This window comes from Schizosaccharomyces pombe (assembly GCF_000002945.2).
Source record: "Schizosaccharomyces pombe strain 972h- genome assembly, chromosome: I".
NCBI classification, from domain to species: Eukaryota; Fungi; Ascomycota; class Schizosaccharomycetes; order Schizosaccharomycetales; family Schizosaccharomycetaceae; genus Schizosaccharomyces; species Schizosaccharomyces pombe.
Genome location: NC_003424.3, coordinates 411,697 through 431,308, shown reverse-complemented (window position 1 = coordinate 431,308; position 19,612 = coordinate 411,697). Strand labels below are relative to the sequence as shown.

The window sequence follows — 19,612 nt, the reverse complement described above, 5'->3', positions numbered from 1 at the left end:
TTTTTACTTTCAGAAATAAAGGGTCTGTTCCTCTTCACTGACAAATAAATGTCTGAGAGTGGTGCATGAGACAGTGTATCATCATTAAAGTAAAATTAAACTTTTTCTTTTTACTTACCAAAACTAATAAGTTGACGGTTTAAACATATTTGGAGTTTGGTTAATTTACTGTAATGGTTTTCAGTTTACAAATAAATAGGTCTGCACGTGACTGTCTTTCTAAAGCCGACGGTCATTTTGCTATTGCAATTTTTGTCATGCAAATATACAATAAAGTATATAATCGTTTAAGTTTTTAATTGATTTAAACTGATATATCATTAGACATTTAGTGGAAGATATCTAGTGAAAGTCATTAAAGCGTTAATAAGTAATGTAGGGAAGAAGTGTAGAAACATTATAAGCAAACACTCTTGTCATAACAGATTTAACTTATTCCAAAAGAAATTTAACAATTGATACCGCGAGGAAGTCATTGTCGGCTGGATTTTCTGAGCGTTTCAATGCTTCTTCTTTTTGCTGTTCGGTAAATACTTCAGTTCCGCGGAGAACTTTTACCATCGTATTGACAACTTCTGTGCTAAACTCTGGATGTCCTTGAAATGTTAGTGCCTGTCGAGGCTTGTAAAATATTTGAAATTCACAATCTTCAGTAGAACCCAATAGCTCAAACCCTTCGGGAACATCAACTGCCATGTCTTGATGCATTTGGTTAATATTGATGACTTTTCTACCAAAGAACTTCTCCCCGTTTTCAGTAAGTTGAACAACAGTAGAAGAAACTTCCCATCCTTTAGGATTTTGAATAATAGGAACGCCGGCAGCTTTGGCAACGATTTGATGACCAAAACAGAGACCTACAATTTTAATATGTGGGTATTTAAATAAAACGTCTTTCACAAAGCTTATCAATTTCTTTATCCAAGGAGCGTCGCTTGTTGCAGATGCTTTGGAGCCGGTTATAATGATTGCGTTTATATTTGGAAAATCTTCTTTTTGAGGATAATCGTTTGGATTCTTATATACCTCGTAAGTTTTGGTAACTAAGTTCCATTCTGTAGAATAATATTCGGAACCTGATTGAAGCAACGATTTAACCATATCTGCATAATCACCGTATGCGCTGGTGATTTCTACCATTGGTGTATCTGCGTTCAGAATCGCAATATGATAATCCATTTTCAAATTAAAATCTTTTTAGTTGATAAATAAAAGCCTTGGAAAAAATATGAACTAGACGGGTAGTATATATATGTAGGAATTTTGCGAGTTCTAACCGCTATAATTACGTTATGTCCTCATGTGTGTAGCATGAATGAACAAACGGGATAAATGGTCAAGCAATTGACGACAGGCGTTAAGCTAGTATTTCACATTCACTGAAGAATCTAGATAAACCATTTCGTAAACTACTGTTTTTGTCAACGTTACGTAACATATTATAATCGTTTGGATCACAAAAACCTTTAGTACCACTTCAATTAAGAAGAAAATTATTTGCCTTCGACTTTTTCGGTTATTTTCTTACTTAGTATAATAAGGTTTTTGCTAAGGTGATGACAGAGAGAACGATTTGCAAAAAGTTTGAATATAAGATATTTTTAGTAAGTTTAATCCATTTCAATTAGTTGAATAAATTGATGTTGAAGAAGGTGATGGAACAGGTGTTCAGATTTATGTATCGCATGATTGTTCATGAAAATGACTTAATGTCCTCTAAATATTGATAGTAATAGTTCACCACTTTAGGAAATAATGAACAAGGAGTTTTGTATTTCATAGGGATTAATCTTCAATTGTTTTAACTCAAACATAGTCATACACGTTGACATTTTTTATGCGCCTAAAATTTTCTACCATATCATACAGGTATCGGTAATTGCTCTAAGTCGAAATGCTCGTTCACATCACGCTTTGATGTCATGTGAATGAAAACGAGTAAAAAAGATTCTTAAGATGTAGAATTTATTAATTCGAATTAGAAAGATGACTAATCCCACCATGGAGATTGCTCCAAACTTTCACTATTCAGGAAAGCAAACCTAACATTTTCCTGTTTGCCCAGTTTTTCCTTATTATTTTCAGAGCCAAAGAGGTCGATTAACGAGTTTTCTATTGGGCATAGATAATTGTCTTCTTGAACTTGAATATGTTCATTATGATATATATTGCACTCCTCTGGTGCTGGAAGGAAAAGAGATAGCTCCGTATCTTTTTTGGAATTTCGGTATTTTAGATATCGCAGAAAATTTAATAAAGCACATAAAAATGCTGTCAGATAGAAAGTACGGATATTTAATTTAATAAACGAGAGAGTTCGCGCAATAGTGCAAGTGATCCATCCGTAAAGATTCACCCATGAGGTAATCTTAAAGCAGTAAATATGAATAAAGATTATTGATAAGGAGCCGAATACAATAATCGGTCGGCGATGTATTTTTAAAACTTTGAAAAATAAACTGCTTAAGGTAGCGAACAGCGTGAAGCCTATAAAAGCAAAACTGCTAATAATGTTGGACAATCCTTTAAAATATACATTCATAAACTTCTCAACAATGTCAATAAGAGGCCTTAACTGTTGAAGTACCTTAAGGTGATCTTTACTGACATTTAAGAAGTCTGACTTCCATTGAAGTATCTGTTCGTGTTGCAAATTCTATACAGTACTGTTAGACAAAGCAATAACGATGAATATAAAAACCATTAAGTAAAACTAACCTGTTGCTCAGAGGATAAACGTTTCAATGATTGAAGCTCCTCTTTCAATTGAATTGTAAGATCGTATAACGGTTGAAAACCTGAGTTAACAAAATCGATGTTGGATTGCACTGATTGCTGTAATGAATCCTCGGTTGTAGTAATTAAATTTTTTATCCTTTTTTCCATAAAAGCAGAGAACTCACTGGTATATTTGCCGATAGCGGAAAGAGCAATTGCATTTTCTGAGGTAAACTTTTCATTCAATTTTTCAATTAAACTATTGGAATAACCAGCACTTTCTTCAATAAAATTAGCGAAAAAGGAGTTTATATCAAATATTTCCGATTTTAGTTGTTTGATTGTACTTAGTATTTCTTTTTGTTGTACCATTCCTTCCTGTTGATGGTTTTGCAATTCGACTAAGCCCATAATTTCTTGGTTGACACGAAAGTTGATATCTTTGAAAGAATTTTCGATAACTGAATTAAATTTTCCATCAAACTTATCAATACGTTGATTCATTTTATCTGTCACGCTCTCAAAGTTTCGCAAATGCAAAATTACCATTTCCAAAAATTGCTTTTGCACAAGAGTTACATTCATATTCACCTCGATTGATAATTCTTGTTATATTGTTAGTTTGTTAGAGTTTATTTAAAGTTTACCTTTTTGCATTTCCAGATTTGCTAACCGGCATAAGTGATTTACATCATGAAAGTGACTAGTGAATGAAAGCCACCAGGTAGAAGTTGACTCCAACTTCGATACACATTCACTTTGCGAGCCACGAACGCATTCTGAAGGAGCCAAAATTTGAGACCGTTCAAAATCGCAAAGAGTCATTTGAATGGCTGAGTGAATTCGATTATCGATAGTCAACTCAGTATTCAATAAGCTACATTTGGAAATTAAAGTTGCAGCAACTTCCTGATAGCAAGTGGATTTTTTCAAGAGTGCTTGATATACGTGAGCTAAAGAATCAAAACCGGCTAACCCCTCGGAAAAGGCCACATTCGAATATTTCATAAATGATTCTACATCTCCGGTAGACTCACTAGTAAAGAAAAAAGAAATAATAATAAAAAACTCGAAATATAACCCAAAGGACGCGTCGGATGAAATTTCATAATTGTAGTAGATGGTAAACAAAGAAACTCACCCGTCGACAAACTACTTGCTTAAAAGAGTACGCGAAAAAAAATAATTTTTTTCCAAATAAATTAATAAATGAGAAATTCTCTAAGCACCTATTTAATAAAAAATTCATTAATTACTTGAACAAGCCAAGGAATCCAGTTCTTCACGCGTCAGTACGGCATATCGTGTGTCATTAAGTATGCTTTCTGTGAATTCGTCGGGGTTTTTAGGATCTACAGTTTTTGACTTGCATAGCTTTTTAAAATTTAACAGTTTGTCCTGCATAGGCTGTTTTCGTAGAATCTGAAACTCACGGAAAAGTTTCTCAAAATCACGTTCCGAATATCCTGGAATTTGAAGAGTCGACGACTTTCTATATTTACGTTTAAATTGAGGCCATAGCAAGGTAGATGGAAGTGAATGAAGCAAAGTCCAAAAATCCGATAAGGTATTTTTTCTACGCGTAATTTTTTTGGTAGAAACCACCGACTTGCAATATTCCTCAAACACCTCTTTTCGTCTCTCTCCCGAATCTAATACGTAAAAACGATCATCGTCTAATAACTTTGGATAAACTAGTTCCCACGGTTGGTATGCCCCGATGTTTTTGTCCTTCAAAAGTTCAGTAAATACTCTTCTAGCATCATCAGTAGATAAATTTGTAGCTTGTTCCTGTATATCATAGGAAACTGTTTCATCATCCAATTGTTGAAGTTGATACATAATATCTTCCTCACCAAACTCCAACTCTTCAGCGGAGTGTGATTTTTCCTCATCCTCTTCTTCATCAGATTTTTCATAAAATTCTTCAGAATATAAAACGGATTCCTCCGATGATTCTTCTAAACCAGAGGGCTCTTCAATCTCTGTTTGTAAATGCCTAGATTCATGTATTTCTTCGTGGTTGGTTTTACCACTATCAACGTTCTGACTCTGTGAGGAATCTTTACTGATTTGCTTCCGTATCGGAAGACGTAATATCTTCAAGTCTTTACTAATTTCCAAAGGAGGTTCCCAATATGATTCATGGCTTTTTAAATTGTGAAAGAAATACCGATTTTTCTTAGTAAAAACAACCACCCATGAATCATTATTAGGAATTCTTTTTCTAAAAAAAAAGTTAATAACAAAATTTTACGCCTCACATACTTGAATTTTGGTCTGTCCGGTAATTGTTTCCTCAAATCTCGAGAATTTTTGCGCTCTTCAGCATTTTCATTAACAAACAGCTTTTCGCTTGTGTTAAACGCCAAAGAAGCTTGCGAAGCAGTAACAGAAGATGAATGGTTTTTCTCAATGAAACTTGGGCGCTGGTAAGTGCTTTTTTTTAACTCGGCATTCCAGTAATAAGGAATCCCACTGGGTGCTATGAGTTAGCAAATAAACTGCTCATTAAATTTACCTTTATGTTCAGTCCATCCAGGAGGCAAAGGCTGTGACATTAAGATATGTACAATCAAGAAGTTAAGTTCGACACTATGTTAGGTAGTATTCAGTGGGCGTGTGTGTGAGAATAGATAGAACAGTTTTGCAAAATCCAGCTGAATAGTTATGTCAATTACAAAAAAATTTCTACAAACTATTAAAAAAAATCTGTATAAATTGCATAAATTCATAGGTGTAGTTAACATTATTGAATATACTACAAAAACCTCATAACAGCACCGCACGTAGCGTCTTCCCAAGTATTTCCTTTAGAACAAATAAGAAGTTAATGAAATGGTCTACCAAGTACAATATAATAAAACATTTTCGAGAACTTCAATTTTAATATTGTCAATTTACAACAACCCGCATAAATTTACGAGCAATTCATAACTCGTGGTAAATCGTTAAACGGCAGGCTGGAAGTATTTGTAAGCAGCTACATTTTTACACTAGTATTGACTCCTCTGGTTCAAATATTTTTACAAGCAGATTTTAATTATTAGCAACCTACACTGATAACTTTATATCTTGAGGATATGAAAGTACTAAAGGTAAATTGATTATCGTAAAAATAGCTCTCATTTATAAAGACATTTGTTGTACAGCATAGCTTGTAAAAATAAGCGGATTAACAACATACTAATTTAAATCATAATAGATTAATTGTATTAGAAGACAGGTAAAAGTCAGTCCTGTTATAGTAGTGTAGTAAGCACATAAAGAATAAAGCAAGTGTGGTAATCGCACTTCGGTAGACCTCATTAATGTTCGTGATCTAGTGCTTCGCGCATTTTCGAACTTGTCATCAACCAAATTCATTATGTCAAGAAGCTACGATTCTCGCACGACTATTTTTTCACCTGAAGGTCGTTTATACCAGGTTGAATATGCATTGGAAGCGATCAACCATGCTGGCGTTGCTTTAGGGATTGTAGCTAAAGATGGAATTGTTTTAGCTGCTGAAAAGAAGGTTACCAGCAAACTATTAGAACAAGAAGAATCCGCAGAAAAGTTATATCATATAGGAGACAATATGTTATGTGCTGTGGCAGGGCTTACCGCAGATGCAAACATCCTAATTAACTACGCTAGAAGGGTTGGGCAACAATACTTGCAGACTTTTAATGAAGAGATGCCTTGTGAGCAATTAGTTCGTCGCGTTTGTGACCTCAAACAAGGTTATACACAGTATGGTGGGCTACGTCCATTCGGTGTTTCATTCTTATATGCTGGATGGGATCATATTCGTGGATATCAGCTATTCCAATCTAATCCATCTGGAAATTACGGAAGCTGGCAAGCAAATAGTATCGGAGGAAATAGTACTAGTGTTCAAAGCTTAATGCGACAGGAGTATAAGGATGATATAAACTTAGATGAGGCTTCTGCTATGGCCGTGAAATTTTTGAGTAAAACGTTGGACAGTAACTCCCTAACTCATGAAAAAATTGAATTTGCAACAATAACAAAGGATACCACGAAAAACAAAATGGTTTGCAAAATATGGAAGTCAGATGAAATAAATGAAGTGCTCAATAAGTACCAAGAGACCCAGCGGCAATCTTAATATTGCCTTACTCAATTCATTGGGAAAACACTTTAAGTGTATAGCTGTTTTTTATAGCTTTCGTCGTTACCCTTTAATCTCCTTGTAATTAGCTCATGGTTTTTGTAAACAATTTGAAGCAAACTAAGTTCCATCATGAGCCTTATTCCGTCTCAATATAGGCTTGCTTTCTTTTTATCTACGCTAAATCATTATCTTATGAATTCTTATGCCGTTTTAAAAAAGGCTTTTTTCAAGTTTCTTTTATACTTAGACCTTTCTTTCTCATTCCCTTCATAACGTCAATTTCTACTTGAGTACACCATTCCGGCATATTTAAAATTATAGTATTTCCAATGGAATGTCAATGACTCTCATATGTTCTAAACTATATGCTTAGTTTTCATAACTGAAGATTTTAAACGGTGTAGCATATTCCAATTCTATACTATTTATAAAAATAAGAGAAAACTTTTTGATGAGTATTATTAACTTTCACTTACATATTGAAGGATAAAAAAAATAACTATTGATATCTAAAAAAGGAATAGTAAAACAAATAATCTAATAATCGATGTAGTATAGACTAGTTGGCTATATAAATATGTTGGTTTGACAACCTTCCTTAGCGTTTAGCTTGGATTCATACTCTTCAAGAGTCCACTTTGCGGTATCTAGTTCACATTGTTTTCTAATTAAACTGGCTTGAACTGATTGCTTTATAAGCTTAAGATCATGGTTGAAGCGATCATACAACAGAGGGATAGACTTTTTAGAATCTTCATTTAATCGAGTCATTTGAGCCAACCTTGCAAGAGTCAGATGATATTTGCGTCGTAAATCCTCGTATGCCTCTCGTTCTATTTGACCAGGTAAAATTTCCTTAGGGTGTCTTTCCGGCATTTCTTTCATGGCAATTGCTTGGAATTTCGATTCATCTAACTGTTTATCATTATTGGAATTCGCAGGGGAAACCGGAGTCGGCAATTCCTCTACTGTTCCAAAAATGCGATCACTGTGGTATGCAAGGTAATAAACAAGTTCTACAGCATTACTTCCAAACATGGAAGGAGCCAAGGCAATTGCTAGTTGTTTCGTAACAAAATCACATTGATCTTTAAGAGGAAGTCTCAAAAGCAAACTACGACGTTAGATAATAAAACCTCTGAAAAACAAGCTTGGTGACTTACTCGGAAGCAATAGAAAAAATGTTCTCAAGGATCTTTAGGCTACTCTCGGGTAAGTCTTGTAAGATTTTTTTCAAATGATAAACTGCATCAGTTGAATTGAAAGATAGATCTTCAATGTTAGTTAAAAAAAATCAAATTTGATAGCGATACATACTTAAATTTTCAACAGTATTTAACTGTTGTATGAATGAAGAAGAAAGCAAAACTCCAAATTTTCGATTGATAAAGGAGCTCAAATATTTTTGAAAGGTCGCATAAATAATATTTGGTGGGTAATGAGAGAGTAATTCTTCATTAAAAGTTTCCTTCAAAATATTATCGTACAGCTCATCCCCCTCAATCTTCTCCTTTTCAGACAGTGGATATAGTAAATTCTTTAAATCTGCTCAGTTAACGTTATGATCCAAATTGCAATATTACCTGTATGATATTTAAATCCGCCTTTGAAAGCTTCAAGATGTTCGACAGTTTTCTCAGCAGAAGCCTTCGAAGTATTATGAGTATTAAACTTCAATGATTTTTGTGAAATATTATTATGGTCCAAATTGTACATTTGCGAAGGAAGTGTAGCACAAGATTTTGATAAACCGCCTTGATTATAAAACCTGTTCAATGATAAACTGATTTTAGAAGGGCTTCCGGGCCTTCCTCCAAATGATAACCTACTTTTTCGTGGGCTGGAATTAGCAGAAAGCAAATGCTGTATAAGGTTTGAGTATAGATCCAAGCTTGAGAAATTTCTATTTGAAAAAGGGCATAGGAGAAGCCTTTTTATATTAATAAGATAATTAAGACAAGCCTCCCTAAGGTCTTCCTTAGCTATAACAGCTTCAGTAGGCAAACTGACACCTAACCAGGAATCGAAACTTAAATGAAAATCTTCGTCTTGTTGAAAAAAAGTAATGACAATATTACCGTCTTGCAAAAATTTATGCTTATCAACGTTGGCATCATTGGTGCATATGCATACTATGTCTGAGCGTTTTGATTCTTTCTCATACTCAAATCGTGAATAGTTATTAAAAAAAACCACAAAGTCATTGAGTTTTGAAAAACTAAGGCAGGAAGGCTGGCTTTTGTTCATTGAAAGTGCTTTTTGAAAAGACTGATAAAACCTATCCATAGTTCTTACATTTTCAAAATCGCAACGAAACTTCAAAATAGGATACTCATTAAAAAATGAAGGAGAAGATGCATACTTGGAAATTAAAAAAATAGTATTCTCCTCAACCATACTTCTTGTCAACTCAACCGCTTCATTCATATTTGAACCGATATATTGAGCACGCTTTTCTTTGGAATAAGAATTGCGAGGATTTTGCTTACGAAGATCCAATATAGTTGAGGCAATACTTGATTTGGAGCGTCTTTGAACAAGACAAATTCGATCATTGAATAAAATTAGAGTATAAGGTATTAAATGCAGTTGCCCGTTTTTTAGAAACTCCCTAGTCACGTCAATACAATCTATGAAATTTCGAGAGTTAGATATCATGTTTGGTGCTAAGTCAGGAATTATATGTTGTAAGCCAGCAAAAATCCTTGATCGTTCTTCGGCATCAACTGTAGGCATTTCTGCAATATTTTTTATAATCTCAACTGAGCGCACGTATGTATGTTGACATTCTCCTTCTTGTGTCAATAATATAATCTGATCTAAAAATAGTGAATATCGTGGAATCCTTTGAACTGGTTCCATAATAAGCTGACTCAAACCCACATTCATGTTTGCGTTAAGCTTTACCTGGTCATGGAATTCAACAAATTTGGGTATTTTTGAAGCCATCTTTAAAACATTACCAAAATCATTACTTTGCTCAAGGTAACGAGGATAATGTTGTGAAAAAGCGAAAAAATGAGATTCAAAACAACAAGCTAATCGAAGATCAATTTCTTCAAACTTTTTTTCGTCTATATCTTCAAAATTTAAATCACTCATGATTGCCTCAAACTCGTCAAGAAAAGCAGAATTGAGCTGAATTAATTTGTTAAGACAAGGCGGAAATAGGGTGTTTAATTCATAAAGTCCCAGCAATTTTTTCGAAGACTTGGCCAAATCCCGTAAAGGGAGTGCATAATCATTAACTAAATGGCGTAGTCTCTCAACATATGTGCTCTCTGTTTCCATCATCTCAATGAGTAAACTCTTTTTTTTTTGAATTGCAGGTATGGTTCCGGCATCTTTACTAGACGCAAAACTCGGACTCGGACTTGAAGTCTTTTTTCGTGAATCCTCAAACATTTCCCTACTTCCTATAACGGTTTTCCAATAAGAGTTAGAAGGGTCTTCCCACCAAGAGTTATCAACCTTTATGTCAAAAATAGCATCTACCACGAATTCGCGTACACCATTCGGCTCGCCAAGAGAATAAAGCTCACGAGTGAGAGAAGATGACTGGAAAACGTTTATTGTATCAAAAATATAGGAAGCATACTCAGGTTCAATGACTGACTCTCGCCAATTTTCGCCTGTATGTAAACATACAGATTCCACGCAAAGAAACTCATATACGCATGCAGCAGCTTCCTTATGCATACTAGCAATTTGCCATTCTAGGTCCAAAGTTTGCGCAAAAGCATCCAACTTCGAAGAGAAAGGGTAACATATAGAAAACGTGTCAGGTCCCAATTTCGATAAAGCATAAGCTGCTAAAATATGACCATCAACTTTGGCAAATGAAATCAATACCAAACCCATATTTGGATGATTGAAGGTACAAAATACATGATCTTGCTCAAACAAAGGATTCATTTGTAACAGATCCCTAAAAACCCATAGACCTCCAAATTGAATGCTAATTGCTAACAGTTCAGCACGCGAACCCATCGTGCCGACGTCCATGGTAAAAATAAATGAAAAAAGTAAGATAAAGGTCAATCGCGTAGACAAAAATATGAAACTTAACTTCGCCAAATATACGTAAACAAGTAAGCTTTTTTTCAACAACCGCAGTTAAATGTGATGGCTTGATAACCTGTAAAACTTGTAGAAAGAAAAGAAATAGAGGTAGCAAAATCCCTTAAACAGTAAAACAAATAGTATATTGACCAGTCAAGCAAAGCTGAAGAAAAGTTTTAAGCAAAGAAGCAATGGTTCCCAAGAAAAAGAATTATTAAATAAATTAAACCTTCAAGACTTTTTACAAAAGATCGATAGAACGGAACTTGATAGAAATTGTTTTTATGCAACTCAAAAATTATTAATGATTATAAGAAATCTCAATTCAATGTTTATTAGTGAAAGTACTTCCAGTTATACAGCTACAAAAGAAAAAGGAATAGACCCAATTCAGGGACTATATCCTAATCTCACTTGAAGCTTCCGAACCTGCTTCTCCGATGTGGTTGTTTGAATTAGGTAGTTTTACTCCATTTCTCCATTCACCGATAGGACATATGGTAATTTTCTGCAGCGAAAATCCGCTACAGCTGCTAGTCTTTTACCATATTATTAATTTAATCTTTTAGTGATCATTTTCTTGTTTTCTAACAATAAAGTAAAATAGCAACCCAAAGTCAAATCTGTCATTTATTGAGATCGGGAATTACTTAATAGACAAAAAAAGAGACATTAAATGGAAGCGAATGAAGAAAGATGCATTTTATTAAAATACCCTCATCCAAGCTCTGATATTTCTTCTGAATATTTATTGTTGGAACTAGACGACGATTTATTAAAGACTCTGGAAGAAAATCCTGAAGAAGAGTATGTGTTTCCTTGTGTATAAATAACCTGAAGTTGAATCATTACTTTTTTATTTTTTATATCGCTATTTGACAACTTATGATCTAACATCGATAATAGGATTGTCTTTAAATCAGATTTTGATAAAAAGGCTTCAGTACTCTGTACTTCAGATAAAACGTATGCTGTGCGTCAAGTGGTTCAATCAAACTCGTATTTGCTTTTTGATGAGCTCAGTCCTACCGACTGGGTATTAAATGACACATGTTATTCATTTTTAGAAGTTGAACGGATTTATGGGTTTATTTTTTCAGACGACAAAATTTCTTATTGGGACGAAGATTCTGTGGAATTGGTATGCATTTTATTGAATAGTTAGCCTTTCACTAACAGTCTCAACAGAAGCCCATTTCACTTACAAAAGATCAATTTATACGATCTGTTCCTGCTAGCAGAAATGAAGTCGATTCATTCTTGCAGAAAAACTTTTTCATGGTAAAGAATGAATTCTTGTACCGATTATCACCTTCTTACATATGTTCAATTATTGACTGGATATTTGTTATAGCCCAACAGTTACACATAGACTTTGCAAGTTTTGAGTTTAAGATTTTAAAAAAGCCAGCTATGGATGACGAATTTGATTGGGATTCAGTAATTTGTGTTCTTGAAAGTATCTCTTCACCCATTAAGGACAATGTCTTACCTAAAAAATTCAATATCGATTTAGAGTTGACGACTTTTTGGTATGGGCGATTTTTGTTAGAAGGCATCAACAGTATAAGCTCCGATGAGTTCATTCAGTTATGGGATAATCGTCTTCCGTATCCTTGTAAAGGACTTCCTTCTTTGAATTTATTAAAGGTAGGGCATTTTAGTCAGCTAATGCTAAAACTCTTTAGGGTTATTATTTTCACGATACCCCAAATACGATTCAGTATTTATCAGGAGATCAGTTACCGAGAGAACCAAGTAGGCGGTTTCAATCTTTGTTTCAACTTAAGTCGAAATGGTTATATGAAGAACTTTGGAGTTTCGTTAAAGATCTTGCCTTGTCGAAATCAAGAGTTGAAGCTCTTATATTGAAATATGGGCGAAAACAAACCAGTAGGGACGGTGTTTACATTAATTCTAGAGGGACATGGTAAAACCTTATTTGGCCGGTACTATACAGGTTGAAAACTTGATTTTATTGTACATTATTTTCGACAGGATTATGAAATCAATTAAAATTTTAATCAAACTTAAGTTTTAAATATTAAGACTCTGGGTTTTATCAACAATTTCTGAAACAGATCTAGGAGCAACATCATAATGAAAGACAACGTCGTCTCCAGATCGCCAAATTCGAGCCTTAACAGTTGCCAATGTCATTTTGGGGGTAACGACGACATCTTTGCATCTAAATTGAAGGGATGATACATCCTTTCTTTGTTGGCTAAGCTTGCTATAGCTATAATCCATAATTTTCTGAGCACGAAGCATAGCACTAGCACTTAAACGAGTGTTTTCATTTACAATAAGCGGTAAACCACTTCCAGGAAAAGGCTGAAGAGTAAAATTAACAGTAGGGGCAGTTTTAGAAGGAAATTCGTTTAATAACAGTAATCTTCCAAGCCAAAAGGGCATAATATTTTCAAGTAAGTCAATATCGTCAGCCATGTTCTCAAGAGTAGAACGATATATGTCACGAGAATTACCGGCTTCAGGAGATTCTTCGCTGATGATAACAGTAATCTGACTCGAAAGATTTAACATGGGAAACGTATCATCGTTTGGTGGTTTCATTAAACTAAGAACGGTGTCTTTATCCTTAAAATGTACATATTGTTCATGAAGATCTTCAATCAACTCACCAGTCGTTTTCAGCTCTCGCGGGGTACCAGGTGATGATGCCTCTGAAGTTTGTTGCTTATCTTTAGCTAGTGTGTTATTTTCTGTATTTGCAGCATTATTAACAGTATTATTAGTTTTAGACAATGCTTGCGGAGAAGTTACCGAAGTCCCGGTACTGAAAACGCGGCTTGACGCAGCTCTCTCTACAGAAGCTTTCATAAAATCGGTTTGTAATGATTTGGATGACTTTGATCTTCCAAGTTTTTTAAGTCTGCCCATAAATGAACCTTCACGAGTTACTTTGGGGGGAATTATCTCTTTCGTTCTCACAACAGTAGGGGATCCAACTACCTCAGTATGTGGCTTTCTGTTACGATTTTGCCTGGCGGGGATCGAAAAGTAATCTGGCGCACCCATCATAGAATCTGTATCTGTTAAATTTGTGTAAACGGGGTTGTTTGATGGAATTTGAAGAGACGGACCAGGACTTTCGGGGGGAGGCTCGAGGGGGAATGGGGTAGCGGAATAATCTATAGTAGGAGAAAGTAAAGGTTCTGGAGGAAGAGATAAAGGTGATGGACGAGATCGAATCCTCAATGGAGACAAAGCTGATGGCATATTCACATTTCCCTTTCTTGCTTCTTCTCTCTGGGCTTCTATCTGCTTCTTAGCTTCAGACCTTACAACATCTAAATTTTGTCTAAATTTTAAATCACGATGAAGCTCGGCATCAATAAATTCACGAAATAAATTTTTTAAAATCCACACCCCTAAGTTTATTCTTTTATCAGAAGGGGAATCAACCTTCAGAAGAGGACATTCATCAGCATAAATTTCGGCATCCATGTAGTGATTTTCATCAAGAGTAACAGCAAGAATCCCCAAAAGGCAATTAACAGAAGCCCACCTAGGTATTGCTTGAACAGTATCCAAACTTTGAACAATCTTTTCAAAATCTTCTGACTTATCAAATTCCCCGGCTTGCTTACAAGCAAGTATATCCCACAAACATTTATTGCCGACAGCGTCTTCAGTTAAGACATGCCTTCGATCACCCAACATTCGATATTTTAACAAACCAATACCACCATGAATAACATAATCAGGGGTTTTGGTTAAATTGATGTTAGAATAGCTCTCAGTATGATGCAAATCATAATATATATCCTCAGCATCGTCGTGATATAATGTTGGACAGCTATGATTTCGTATGTCAGAAGAATGTCTCGAGGGACAGTCCGATGATACAGAAAGATGAGATGAGGTATGCTTAGATAATGCTGCTCCCACGTCCTGATTAAAGAGGGGCTCATCCTTCCAACGAAGAATGGAGCCATCACGACTAGTACTCCATATGAAAGATTGACGAGCAACAATGTCAGAGACAGGAGCATCCTGCTTGCATATTGCAGTACAGCTTTGGTTGTTAGGCTGGTTTCTTATATCAGTACGAGTAATCAAGCCTGAGCGATCACCAGCATAAAATACTTTTAAATCTGGGTGCTCAGAATATAATGCCCATACACTGTCTGAATGAGCTATGAAAGAGAATAAACATTTTTGCGCCCTTAGAGACCAAAGCTTTATTGTAGCGTCTGAAGAGGCTGTGAGAATTGTTCTGCCATCATCACTAATTAGAATATCTCGAACATTGTCAGTATGACCGACTAAATCTGTAATCCTTTTCTTGGAAACACAATCCCATAACTGAATGTCTTTTTGTAGTCCGCCGTTAGCAATTATGTTGTTATTCGCTGCCAGCGAGTAAACACCAGATCTTGGACCAACAACAAGAGAACAGTCAGGTAACTGTTCAAATCGCATAACTTCTTGACCTACGTTGTAGTCCCATACAATTATCCTTTTATCCAACCCACCCGAAGCGACTAACGGACTCTTGGAATATTTGGGAATGCTTACGCGCTTTACGTAGTCGGTATGCTCGCCAATTGTTGATAAACAAGAAGCATTCAAGACATGTGGCTTCCAGAGTTTCACCGTTGAATCAGAAGAACAAGATATCACTAATAAATGTTAGAACGTCAATTTCTATAAGGCTACCGCTATTCTCCAGAGATAATTAAATTTTTCAAAGGCTTACCTCCTTCGGAATCATGTGTTAAAGCTATATCATTTACCCAAGCAGAATGAGCCTGGATTTTGGCTAAGGGCTGGGAAGCTTTACCATAATCATACCCGATGTCCCAACCGAAAAGCTGTCCATCTCGGCCACCACTGTAAAGTGCTCTAGTAACTGGTGCTGACCCTTGTTCTGAAAAGTACCGACCTAGCACTAGACAATTAGCATCCAAACGGTGCCCTAGTTGATCGTTACAGGAATCAAGAACATAAGTAACCTTGTACCGTTTCCGAACACTCATGAGAACAATAAATGAATTATTAATCTCTTAAAACAATGCAATTATAAACAAAAAATCCAATTCAAACGTAAAAAATAAAAATTTATATTATATGATGTCGAATTCAATTTATTGAATGAATTCAGGTTCAAAAGTATTGCAGAAAGATAGTGTGTCCTGAGTCTAAAACGCAGCGGATAAATAAACCCTTTTACTTGGAAACAGGAAACAGTAATGGATCCAAATATTTTGGTAGCGAGTACCTATACAAATATATTATATGTTTTGACTTAGCGATGAATAGCAATTCCTCAAATAACTCAGATGTTAAAGAACGGATCCTACTGCTCATTAAAAATGGATGGAAACGATGAACTTCCAAACCATTTACCTACTAATAAGTAGTCCGATCGATATTGGCATTTGATAAAGCAATAATTAGGCGGCTGATGCTAAGAATTGTAGATAACATTATGTTTGAGCTCGACGAAAATAGAATCAAGTTAGGAGATTCGTTAAAGGATTTATCACCACGTCCTAAATGTCGTTAAATTTTGGTAGTACTCCAAGTGATATAGAAAGATGCTAACGTATGTACATTCATTTTTGTAAAAGTTATTTCTATAATGAATGATCAAAATGAGCGGCGTTTGGAAACTCTGTCTGGGCAGGTTTCTTCTTTGAAAAACGTAACCTACGATATTTATTCCCGTGCCAATGACTATACTCGAATTGATCGGGCTGTATGTAATTTAAAAAAAAAAATTTGAGTTTTTACCTAACCTGTATTATTATAGACTGAAAGCTTTTCAGGACTTTCAAATTCTGTTAAAAAATCCACCGAAAATTTCTTCCGTGTGGTTCGAAGTGCCGGACGACGAAGAATCATGACAATGGTGCTGGCAATCGTAGGGAGTATACTAATAATCTACTATGCATCCAAATGGTTTTTTTAACACGACATGAAAGCGAATGCTACATAAAGGAACGGATATAATGACATAACCTCCTGCTTCAAAATTATAAAATGTACAAGCTTTGAATTCTTATAGGCAATAAATTTATCGATGAATATTCTGAAGATAAATTTGAAAATATAAGCGCAGAATTACATGAAATATTCTTAACGAAATACTACTCCTTCCTCGAAATTTCAATAAGTCCACCATAAAAGTAAAAATAATAAAAAATTTAATTATGACTGTATATCCATATTAAGCTTGATATTCCTCACTTTTAGGAAAGAGTTTTAAGCAAAGAGACGCAGTACTAATTGAATAGAATCATGACATTGTGCCACAAACTAAGTATTCATTCACCTTCAACCGGCAAAAAAAAAAAAAAAAAGATCAAAAGGAAGGGCACAAAAATAAATAATAATAAAAATTTTAACACCTTAGCTTCACGTTCAAGCTTTGTGCATGCAGACCATGAGATGTTTGTATTGATTTAGGCTTTTTTAAGAACACAGCATTCAAATGTACGGAAGTACAGGTAATGAATACTCTTTTTCCGATGTTTGCGCAAAAATTTAAAAATAGTGCTCAAAACTTCAATTTCTTCTTGAAAATCCAGATGGAAGCATACGCGCCCGTCTTAAAGCGTCTAGTGCGTTTCGGTGACTTCCTACACGAGCTGATGTGGGCCTATGCGGGGCAGAAGACGATCCATTTGGATTGGAGGCTTGAGAAAGATGAGCTAAAGAAGCACTACTGTGAGATGGGCTTATACCCGAAGAAGAAGATGTGGAGTGTTCGAATGACCTACGACTATCCAAGGATTGTCGTGTACTTTCAGTTGGAGAAACAAAAAATGAAGGAGATGTACGTTGTGGTGGAGTAACGATACCAGGTGATGGAGGACGTGAAAGGTGCTCAATTCGTGCAACATCTTCATAACTAGGTAATGTTGATTGTAAGGGTGATTCTAATGGAACGGCTGATCTTGTTGCTTCCTTATAAGAAGGGACTCTGCTCAGATCTGCCAAACTAGTTTCTGAAGGGTTTCTAGTAATTACAGCAGAGGCAGCTCCACTGGATGGATTAGAGCCTAAACTGAAAGAAGGCGGGAAATCTTCAGGATGATTTGACGGTGAATGTTCGTTGGGGCTCCTTCCTTGCGGTTGTTGTTGTAGAGCCAACTCTGTCAAACCAGCAATGAGTTGTCGCCTATGAGCTTCATTAGAAGCATAGGTGGGCTCCATAGAATCGCGTCGCCTTGGTGTAGTTGCGCCACTAGGGAGAGGTGTATCAAGGTTGGAATAGCTCAAACCATCGTAAAGACGATCATACATGCTGTTTTGATAGCTAGGTAAAGGCTGATTAAAACTTTCAAAATTCTCGCGTAACGACTCTACTTCGGCACGATCGCCAAATAATTGAGGAGGTATCATCAAGACTACAGGTAATGCAGCTCTTAATTCTGATATATGGCCATCAGGATTTCTTAGGGAAACGGAAAACTTTAATTTGTGACGTATTTTAATTCCATCCAAATCACAATCCTGAAGACATTCCACAAGAGAACTTGGTAGTTCCAAGTTCTTTGTAAGTTCATAGTGATCGGAAAACTCCTCCAATTCTTCGGTTTGAAGAGAACGAACGGTCCTGACTTCATCTTTCGATGCCGGTAAACCGTTATATCCATGAGCGACATGCAACGTGATGTATTCTTTCAAGGTTATACTGATTTTTCCAATAGTTAGCCTCTTCAGCAACGGAACTAATACAAAATGAATGGGAATATATGACCCAATTGCATAGGCTTTTGTTGGAACGCTGATGGTATACTCAATTTTGTTTGGCCAAGTATTATCAACGCTAATGGTTTGAGTATATTCAATGGCATCCGCAGGCAATGCTCGAATAAGACGGATGTGTTTCTTTTTCACCATTTTGCTAGCTAAACCCGTTCTATCGATGCTTGCTTTAAGACGATAAACAACATAGCAACTTTGAAGACCTTCGACAGATTCAGCAATATCACCGGGAAGCATTACGTGAAACGGATACTCGTAGTTTCCAGCACGTAAAGTACGGTTGGCACCCGTATAAGGAACGAAGATCCAGTTTTTCTCGTAAACAACATATTCTTGCTTATTGTGTCTTTGGCCGCCTCTTACAGTCGGAGAAGGTTCTGACCAGGAGATGCGACATTTTCCCACTAGTTTTAGAGATATTGCTTTGACACTGATGGCTTCATTGAGACACAGAACTACAGATCCTGACAGTGGTGTCGGTTCTGCCGAGTCTGCTAGGCCTTGAATTACGATAAGATCATGCTCTGCAGCTACACGAATATCGAAGTAGGAAGCGACATTTTCTTTCCTTGAGAGAATATTCATCTCTAACACAAGGAACCAATTTTATATTTGAAAAGGGATTCAAAAGTAAGAATAATGAATTCTCTCTGAAATATTTAGTCAACAATTTTATGTAAATAACTATTACAACCCAAAAGACCCCGGCTTTGGATTATTTGAGAATGTACTACCCTGAAACAATTAGACAAAAAAACGAAAAGTACCGTGTTAAAAAATTTCCCTTAAAATTTGATTTGTGTATACAAAAATGCAAAAATACTTTTTCTTGGGGTTTATAACTTCAATAATGTAGACAAAGCGAAGGTTAAAGGACTGTTGTGTGGTGACGTTTTTATAAGCAACCTGCTGTAATATAGTATTACATACTTTCTCACATTACATAAACAAAGTTTAGCTAGTTTCGTTATA

The 19,612-nt window shown here is 35.6% G+C and overlaps 9 protein-coding genes, 8 long non-coding RNA genes and 1 other non-coding gene across 18 annotated transcripts; 11 read left to right on the top strand and 7 right to left on the bottom strand.

The window, feature by feature from the left end:
• Positions 1-7: 7 nt before the first annotated feature.
• snR40 lies at positions 8-89 on the bottom strand. The gene has a single exon (NR_197109.1). It is a non-coding gene; the product is annotated as a small nucleolar RNA snR40 (small nucleolar RNA).
• Positions 90-275: 186 nt separating this feature from the next.
• Positions 276-1,221, top strand: SPOM_SPNCRNA.645. The gene has a single exon (NR_151009.1). It is a non-coding gene; the product is annotated as a non-coding RNA (long non-coding RNA).
• On the bottom strand, positions 277-1,219 carry SPOM_SPAC13C5.04 (amidotransferase). Its single transcript, NM_001018333.3, has one exon. It carries the CDS (start codon positions 1,177-1,179, stop codon positions 433-435), a length of 747 nt encoding a protein of 248 aa, NP_592932.1. The 5' UTR covers positions 1,180-1,219; the 3' UTR covers positions 277-432.
• Positions 1,188-3,836, bottom strand: tht1 (nuclear membrane protein Tht1). The gene is made up of 3 exons (NM_001018332.3): positions 3,366-3,836; positions 2,719-3,323; positions 1,188-2,656 (listed from the first exon to the last, which is right to left on the bottom strand). Exons 1-3 carry the CDS (start codon positions 3,724-3,726, stop codon positions 1,991-1,993), a joined length of 1,632 nt encoding a protein of 543 aa, NP_592931.1. The 5' UTR covers positions 3,727-3,836; the 3' UTR covers positions 1,188-1,990.
• On the top strand, positions 1,259-2,279 carry SPOM_SPNCRNA.644. Its single transcript, NR_151008.1, has one exon. It is a non-coding gene; the product is annotated as a non-coding RNA (long non-coding RNA).
• On the top strand, positions 3,207-5,389 carry SPOM_SPNCRNA.2171. Its single transcript, NR_191539.1, has one exon. It is a non-coding gene; the product is annotated as a non-coding RNA (long non-coding RNA).
• Positions 3,894-5,331, bottom strand: dre4 (splicing-associated factor Dre4). Its single transcript, NM_001018331.3, has 3 exons — positions 5,240-5,331; positions 4,987-5,203; positions 3,894-4,945 (listed from the first exon to the last, which is right to left on the bottom strand). Exons 1-3 carry the CDS (start codon positions 5,277-5,279, stop codon positions 3,967-3,969), a joined length of 1,236 nt encoding a protein of 411 aa, NP_592930.1. The 5' UTR covers positions 5,280-5,331; the 3' UTR covers positions 3,894-3,966.
• Positions 5,390-6,069: 680 nt separating the features above from the next.
• On the top strand, positions 6,070-7,383 carry pre9 (proteasome core particle subunit alpha 3). The gene has a single exon (NM_001355977.2). It carries the CDS (start codon positions 6,086-6,088, stop codon positions 6,830-6,832), a length of 747 nt encoding a protein of 248 aa, NP_001342794.1. The 5' UTR covers positions 6,070-6,085; the 3' UTR covers positions 6,833-7,383.
• Positions 7,318-11,367, bottom strand: gef2 (RhoGEF Gef2). The gene is made up of 4 exons (NM_001018329.3): positions 8,422-11,367; positions 8,156-8,383; positions 8,002-8,110; positions 7,318-7,952 (listed from the first exon to the last, which is right to left on the bottom strand). The coding sequence occupies exons 1-4, from the start codon at positions 10,841-10,843 to the stop codon at positions 7,406-7,408; spliced, it is 3,306 nt and encodes a 1,101-aa protein (NP_592928.1). The 5' UTR covers positions 10,844-11,367; the 3' UTR covers positions 7,318-7,405.
• On the top strand, positions 7,398-8,049 carry SPOM_SPNCRNA.2170. The gene has a single exon (NR_191538.1). It is a non-coding gene; the product is annotated as a non-coding RNA (long non-coding RNA).
• Positions 8,182-8,878, top strand: SPOM_SPNCRNA.2169. The gene has a single exon (NR_191537.1). It is a non-coding gene; the product is annotated as a non-coding RNA (long non-coding RNA).
• SPOM_SPNCRNA.2168 lies at positions 9,041-9,266 on the top strand. The gene has a single exon (NR_191536.1). It is a non-coding gene; the product is annotated as a non-coding RNA (long non-coding RNA).
• SPOM_SPNCRNA.2167 lies at positions 9,413-9,724 on the top strand. The gene has a single exon (NR_191535.1). It is a non-coding gene; the product is annotated as a non-coding RNA (long non-coding RNA).
• Positions 9,871-10,524, top strand: SPOM_SPNCRNA.2166. The gene has a single exon (NR_191534.1). It is a non-coding gene; the product is annotated as a non-coding RNA (long non-coding RNA).
• Positions 11,368-11,380: 13 nt separating the features above from the next.
• Positions 11,381-13,486, top strand: dcc1 (Ctf18 RFC-like complex subunit Dcc1). Its single transcript, NM_001018328.3, has 4 exons — positions 11,381-11,707; positions 11,807-12,041; positions 12,089-12,550; positions 12,589-13,486. Exons 1-4 carry the CDS (start codon positions 11,577-11,579, stop codon positions 12,832-12,834), a joined length of 1,074 nt encoding a protein of 357 aa, NP_592927.2. The 5' UTR covers positions 11,381-11,576; the 3' UTR covers positions 12,835-13,486.
• bun107 (WD repeat-containing protein) lies at positions 12,805-16,318 on the bottom strand. Its single transcript, NM_001018327.3, has 2 exons — positions 15,624-16,318; positions 12,805-15,546 (listed from the first exon to the last, which is right to left on the bottom strand). Exons 1-2 carry the CDS (start codon positions 15,901-15,903, stop codon positions 12,938-12,940), a joined length of 2,889 nt encoding a protein of 962 aa, NP_592926.1. The 5' UTR covers positions 15,904-16,318; the 3' UTR covers positions 12,805-12,937.
• Positions 16,319-16,469: 151 nt separating this feature from the next.
• Positions 16,470-17,064, top strand: sft1 (SNARE protein Sft1). Its single transcript, NM_001018326.3, has 2 exons — positions 16,470-16,625; positions 16,680-17,064. Exons 1-2 carry the CDS (start codon positions 16,509-16,511, stop codon positions 16,836-16,838), a joined length of 276 nt encoding a protein of 91 aa, NP_592925.1. The 5' UTR covers positions 16,470-16,508; the 3' UTR covers positions 16,839-17,064.
• On the bottom strand, positions 16,861-19,510 carry rod1 (arrestin/PY protein 1). Its single transcript, NM_001018325.3, has one exon. It carries the CDS (start codon positions 19,223-19,225, stop codon positions 17,435-17,437), a length of 1,791 nt encoding a protein of 596 aa, NP_592924.1. The 5' UTR covers positions 19,226-19,510; the 3' UTR covers positions 16,861-17,434.
• Positions 19,511-19,612: the final 102 nt, after the last annotated feature.

Excerpts from the sequence above, each read along its gene's own strand:
- SPOM_SPAC13C5.04 (NM_001018333.3), bottom strand. The coding sequence starts at position 1,179 with ATGGATTATCATATTGCGATTCTGAACGCAGATACACCAATGGTAGAA.
- dre4 (NM_001018331.3), bottom strand. The coding sequence starts at position 5,279 with ATGTCACAGCCTTTGCCTCCTGGATGGACTGAACATAAAG. Across the intron at positions 5,204-5,239 it reads TGGATGGACTGAACATAAAG|CACCCAGTGGGATTCCTTAT; the intron begins GTAAATTTAATG and ends GCTAACTCATAG. Across the intron at positions 4,946-4,986 it reads CCGGACAGACCAAAATTCAA|AAAAAGAATTCCTAATAATG; the intron begins GTATGTGAGGCG and ends CTTTTTTTTTAG.
- rod1 (NM_001018325.3), bottom strand. The coding sequence starts at position 19,225 with ATGAATATTCTCTCAAGGAAAGAAAATGTCGCTTCCTACTTCGATATT.
- tht1 (NM_001018332.3), bottom strand. The coding sequence starts at position 3,726 with ATGAAATATTCGAATGTGGCCTTTTCCGAGGGGTTAGCCGGTTTTGAT. Across the intron at positions 3,324-3,365 it reads AAATCTGGAAATGCAAAAAG|AATTATCAATCGAGGTGAAT; the intron begins GTAAACTTTAAA and ends CAATATAACAAG. Across the intron at positions 2,657-2,718 it reads GTTTATCCTCTGAGCAACAG|AATTTGCAACACGAACAGAT; the intron begins GTTAGTTTTACT and ends AGTACTGTATAG.
- gef2 (NM_001018329.3), bottom strand. The coding sequence starts at position 10,843 with ATGGACGTCGGCACGATGGGTTCGCGTGCTGAACTGTTAGCAATTAGC. Across the intron at positions 8,111-8,155 it reads AAATACTGTTGAAAATTTAA|ATCTATCTTTCAATTCAACT; the intron begins GTATGTATCGCT and ends CTAACATTGAAG. Across the intron at positions 7,953-8,001 it reads ATTTTTTCTATTGCTTCCGA|TTTGCTTTTGAGACTTCCTC; the intron begins GTAAGTCACCAA and ends CTAACGTCGTAG.
- pre9 (NM_001355977.2), top strand. The coding sequence starts at position 6,086 with ATGTCAAGAAGCTACGATTCTCGCACGACTATTTTTTCACCTGAAGGT.
- dcc1 (NM_001018328.3), top strand. The coding sequence starts at position 11,577 with ATGGAAGCGAATGAAGAAAGATGCATTTTATTAAAATACCCTCATCCA. Across the intron at positions 11,708-11,806 it reads GAAGAAAATCCTGAAGAAGA|GATTGTCTTTAAATCAGATT; the intron begins GTATGTGTTTCC and ends CATCGATAATAG. Across the intron at positions 12,042-12,088 it reads ACGAAGATTCTGTGGAATTG|AAGCCCATTTCACTTACAAA; the intron begins GTATGCATTTTA and ends CAGTCTCAACAG.
- bun107 (NM_001018327.3), bottom strand. The coding sequence starts at position 15,903 with ATGAGTGTTCGGAAACGGTACAAGGTTACTTATGTTCTTGATTCCTGT. Across the intron at positions 15,547-15,623 it reads AACACATGATTCCGAAGGAG|TGATATCTTGTTCTTCTGAT; the intron begins GTAAGCCTTTGA and ends AACATTTATTAG.
- sft1 (NM_001018326.3), top strand. The coding sequence starts at position 16,509 with ATGAATGATCAAAATGAGCGGCGTTTGGAAACTCTGTCTGGGCAGGTT. Across the intron at positions 16,626-16,679 it reads ATACTCGAATTGATCGGGCT|ACTGAAAGCTTTTCAGGACT; the intron begins GTATGTAATTTA and ends GTATTATTATAG.